This window comes from Olea europaea, chromosome 2 (assembly GCF_002742605.1).
Source record: "Olea europaea var. sylvestris chromosome 2, O_europaea_v1, whole genome shotgun sequence".
Lineage (NCBI taxonomy): Eukaryota > Viridiplantae > Streptophyta > Magnoliopsida > Lamiales > Oleaceae > Olea > Olea europaea.
Window position 1 is genome coordinate 26,319,745 of NC_036238.1, and position 5,099 is coordinate 26,324,843.

Here is a 5,099-nt window from a genome sequence, read left to right on the forward strand (position 1 = left end):
GGCAATTGTACTGTACACATGGATCCTCACTAATGGCTTTAATATTGGGGGGAGATTTCCCTCCAATTCCCCCCCAAAAAATTTGAATTCTAGTGTTATAAAAAGGGGGGGTAATTCTCATTCTAGGAAATCACTTTCATTTTCTCTCAACTTCCTAGATTTCCTCTCTTCTAAGGTAATTTCTTCTCTTTATCATTTTTGTTGTCATGTATAAAACTATCCTTTCTTCTCCTTCCAATGAAAAAAATGATGGGGGATGTAGTGATTCGACCGGACCTTCGTCGGAGGATGCCGGAGGGAGTCCGACCGACCCACGGGGGGGTCGGTCGCCGGCCAGCGGGGCTGGTTGCTCGACCAGCCCTGCTGGTCGACCAGCTGGTCGACAGTCGACCAGCCAAGGGGCTGGTCCGTCGACCAGCCATAGGGCTGGTGCCAGCCCGAAGGCTGGTCGACCTACGGCCAGCCCGAAGGCTGGCCGTCTACCGCCGTCCATTGATTCTCGTGGTTTGTCTGGTCCTTCGATCCGCCCTTGTAGTGACTTGCCCCCTTCATCTAGCAAATCCCTTTATGATAGTGATAGTGAAACTCATTCAATTGACTCTCAGCCATTTGTTCCAAATCTCCCAAAGAGACACATTGGTTCTTTCAAATCTCCAGGCCAAAACTTGGAAATCGGGCGTGACCCGGCCGGTGAGGTTGTCCCCTTAGATATCCCAAAAAGTTATAGTCTCTACAATTCGCCACTCAAGTTAGAAAAATGTCTAGGAAAGTATGACCGGGTTGATGATTACGTCTATAGAGCCCCCGGTCCTAAAGAAAAGCTCCCCGGGTCCGACCCCCGTGAGATAGCCATGTACAAGGATGTTATGGACGGGGGTTTTCGGTTCCCCATTCATCCCTTTTTTGTATCGATTTTCAACGAGTTCCACCTTACTCCTAGTCAAATTAATCCTAATGCATGGAGAAAAGCGTTATATTTTTTGTACGTCTGTCTTAAAAAGGGAATTTCACCTTCCATGGATCTTTTTAGGTGTATCTTCGAAATGCATGAGTTAGTTCAATGTAATGCCTTTGTCTATTTTACCACTAGGGTACCTATGCAATTCCCTAAGTTTAGGAATTCAAATAGCGGATGGAAGTCCCGATTTTTCTTCGTCCGGCCTTCAAAGGGTCAGTTTTCTTTTAACACAAATTGGCGACACTCCCAAATTCGTCTCTTCAATAGCCAAGTAGAAGCTACTCCCTTTCTAGAAGCTCAAATCCAGGACTTGGTTGATGTTCCGCCCCTTGCGCCTGACTTAGGGTCAGTCCTTACCATGAAGAACATGTTGAAAGTGGGGATGAGTCGTCCAATTGGTAGGTCGTTTATGTTGTTTTTCTTTCTCTCTTTTTTTTTTTTTTTTTTTAGCATGCACACACGTTCATTTTTTTTTTTTGCCTTTAGCTCGTCGAGACTAACGAGCTTGGATGTTTGTTTCAGGTATGGACTTTGATCTTGATGAGGTATTGAGGACTCTGCCAAGAGGAGATGAGGGCCTTACCCTCGTTGATGGTAAGCTTTCATATTCACCCCCACCCTCTCTTCCCCCCCTCTTTCTTTTTTTTTCTTTTTGGTACTCTACCTTGTGCCCATCTCTCATTTTTTTTGTACTCTACCTTGTGAGTTTAACTGATTTCAACTTACGTGTGCAGGGGCCGAGCTTGATCTGGAAGGAGTCATGGACTCCATGCCTGACCAGGGGCAAGAGGGTGAGGTGGATCCTTTGCCTATCCCTTCAAAGAGAAGAAGGGGAGCCGACCTTGGGAGAAAGTCTCAGACGATCAACGAGACTTCTCAGCCTTTAGATGAGCCTCGTGATGTGGTTCCAGCTCCTAGGCCGGGAGCTCCTAATCGTGCGTGATGTGAGCGTGAGGACTCGCTTCCTAGCTTTGGGTTTCCTCCCACCCGGGGCTATCATGAGATGGGGGTGCTTAAGTCGTTGGTGACCCCTGCTCGATCCAGAGCGATTGCAGGGCGCAACGCAGATGACATAGAAAGGGCTGCGGCTGTTTATCTTCAGAGGGTATGTTTCTCATTTCGAGATTTTTTATTTTTATTTTGGATCTCGCTTTTTAAGTTAGACCTTAACTCGTGGTTTCACTCTTTTTCCCCTTATACATTTTTTTTTTTTTAGGTGGTGGCCCTACAGACCGGACTCGCTGAGTCGAATCGCCGCCTAGCCTCAGAACTGAAAATTCTTACCGAAGAAAACAAAAAGGAGGCTCATCACCACAAGAAGAAAATATCATCCTTGAGGAAATCTCTGGAGATGTCGGACGCTCGAGCTCATGAGCAAGAGACGGAGATCGACAACTTACGCTCTGTTTTAGCTCGTGCTCCTGAAGAGGCGGTTGAGAGGTATAAGGCCTCAGGTGAGTATGCTGGAGATCTCAAGGCGGCTGTGGATCAGTATAAGATATCGTCCGATTATGCTAAGGCTTTGAACTCATACGGGGGGAAGGCGATGTCTGCATCAATTAAGCTCTCCAAGGAGTGGATTATGGCCGAACATCCTTCTATAGACCCCTCCGGCTTGGATAGATTTCTCGCACAGCGCAAGGGGAAGGAGAGCGTAGCTCAGTCATCCAGATCACTTGGTCGTTCATCACAAGGGGGTAGTGGGGATGTCTCCCCTTCGAGCTGAAGCGTTACTTAGTTGTTGTTTTCCTTGCTAGTTTTTCCTTTTTAGTATTTACTTTTGCTCAGCCTTGTTATCTCCTACTTGCTCGGGATGTGGGCAAGAATTCTTCGAATGTATAAACACATCTTTTATTCGATATTATTGGCGCTGGATGCGTGGTTCCTTTAAAATGTCGTCTCTCATGTTATTTTTCTTTTTACTGCTTGATGGTGCGGGGGAGTGTTCATATATATATATATATTTTCCAAGGCTCTCCACCTAGTCGCGTATGCTATGTCGACCGCAGGGGGTGATTTGGTGGTTAAGGGCCTTAGCCAATTTTTTGACTCTTCAAGGCTCTCCACCTCAATTTTTTGACTTTCCAAGGCTCTCCACCTAGCCGCATAGGCTATGTCGACCGCAAGGGGCGATTTGGTGGTTAAGGGCCTTAGCCAATTTTTTGACTTTCCAAGGCTCTCCACCTAACCGCGTAGGTTATGTCGACCGCAGGGGGCGATTTGATGGTGGTTAAGGGCCTTAGCCAATTTTTTGACTTTTCAAGGCTCTCCACCTAGCCGCATAGGCTATGTCGACCGCAAGGGGCGATTTGGTGGTTAAGGGCCTTAGCCAATTTTTTGACTTTCCAAGGCTCTCCACCTAACCGCGTAGGTTATGTCGACCGCAGGGGGCGATTTGGTGGTGGTTAAGGGCCTTAGCCAATTTTTTGACTTTCCAAGGCTCTCCACCTAGCCGCATAGGCTATGTCGACCGCAAGGGGGATTTGGTGGTTAAGGGCCTTAGCCAATTTTTTGACTTTTCAAGGCTCTCCACCTAACCGCGTAGGTTATGTCGACCGCAGGGGGCGATTTGGTGGTGGTTAAGGGCCTTAGCCAATTTTTTGACTTTCAAAGGCTCTCCACCTAGCCGCATAGGCTATGTCGACCGCAAGGGGCGATTTGGTGGTTAAGGGCCTTAGCCAATTTTTTGACTTTCCAAGGCTCTCCACCTAGCTGCGTAGGCTATGTCGACCGCATGTTTTAGTGGGGTAGGCGTGGAGTTCAAAGTTGCCCGTTGGCATAAAAATTCCTGGTCTTGTGAGCTCAGTAGGCGCACCGGGACGTCCCAACTAGGCTGGCCCTTCCGTAGCGCCCTCATCATCCGTCACCGCCAAGGTCTTTCATTGAATAAGATAAATTATTACAACTAAGGGTGCCTTTGTGAGGCATTACATAGAGAAAATAAGCAATGCAACCTAATCTACTATATTTACAAAAGCGCAGCCGGCGAGTACATTTTGAGTTCTACTGATAATACTTTTTGAGGTGTTCTGCATTCCATGGTCTACCTAGCGGCCTTCCTTTTATATCTTTCAAGCTGTAAGCTCCCTTTCCCAGCCTGCGAATCACTTCGTACGGGCCTTCCCAATTTGGACCAAGCTTGGGTGGGGGGTGTCCTGCCGCTGCTGCATCTCTCAGAACGAGATCTCCTGGCTGGAAGACCCTTGGCTTCACTCTCCGGTTGAAGTACTCAGCGGCTCTTCGTTTATAAGCCATCATTCTTATCGCCGCTTTGTCCCTTACCCCTTCGAGGAGGTCGAGCTCTCCACTAGTTGCTGCGTCGTCGGGTTGCTTGACTTTCATCCTTCCTGTCTCGCTTAAGATCTCAACCGGAACCACGGCTTCCATCCCGAAGGCCAGTTTGAATGGCGTCTCCCCGGTCGACTCTCGGGGGGTAGTGTGATATGCCCACAGTACATTGGGCAACTCCTCAGCCCAAAGTCCCTTTTCTTTTTCTAATCTTGTCTTCAAATCCCACAGTATGGTTCGGTTGGTCACTTCCGCTTGCCCATTTGCCTGCGGATGAGCAACTGAAGTCAGCCTCTGGTCGATGTGGTAGCTGGTGCACAAGGCTCTAAAACTGTGATTATCGAATTGTTTTCCATTATCTGTAATGATTACCCGAGGTATACCAAACCTGCATATGATATTTTTCCAAACGAATCCCTGTATCTTTGCAGTCGTGATGGTAGCCAAAGGCTCAGCTTCCACCCACTTAGTAAAGTAGTCGACGGCAACTAACAAGAACTTCCTCTGTCCTTTTGACATGGGCAAAGGTCCCAAGATGTCCATCCCCCATTGGAAGAAGGGACACACCCCGAAAACTGCCGTCTGTTGCTCGGCCGGAATGTGGATCAGATTTCCATGGCGTTGGCATGCATCGCATTTTCTCACCAACTCTCTAGCATCTTCCTTAATACTGGGCTAATAATATCCTTGTCGAAGCGTTTTGAACGCGAGGGTAGTCGCCCCTTGGTGGTTGCCACAAATTCCCGCATGTACTTCGACTAGCACCTCGCGTGCTTCTGTCGGTCGCAAACACTTCAAATATGGCATTGTGAAGCCTCGCTTGTAGAGTTGCCCATCGATGATGGCAAATGAG

General features: G+C 48.0%; 1 protein-coding gene across 1 annotated transcript; it reads left to right on the forward strand.

Annotated features, from left to right (window-relative positions):
* The first annotated feature begins 206 nt into the window (after nt 1-206).
* Nucleotides 207-2,833, forward strand: LOC111374549. Its single transcript, XM_022997231.1, has 4 exons — nt 207-1,356; nt 1,481-1,552; nt 1,693-2,063; nt 2,175-2,833. The coding sequence occupies exons 1-3, from the start codon at nt 207-209 to the stop codon at nt 1,899-1,901; spliced, it is 1,431 nt and encodes a 476-aa protein (XP_022852999.1). The 3' UTR covers nt 1,902-2,063; nt 2,175-2,833.
* The last annotated feature ends 2,266 nt before the right edge of the window (nt 2,834-5,099 follow it).

What these genes read in the sequence shown, in the direction of transcription:
- LOC111374549 (XM_022997231.1), top strand. Translation starts at nt 207, where the DNA reads ATGTATAAAACTATCCTTTCTTCTCCTTCCAATGAAAAAAATGATGGG. An exon ending in GGGGATGAGTCGTCCAATTG is followed by an intron (nt 1,357 to 1,480) that starts GTAGGTCGTTTA and finishes TGTTTGTTTCAG; the next exon opens with GTATGGACTTTGATCTTGAT. An exon ending in GGGCCTTACCCTCGTTGATG is followed by an intron (nt 1,553 to 1,692) that starts GTAAGCTTTCAT and finishes TTACGTGTGCAG; the next exon opens with GGGCCGAGCTTGATCTGGAA.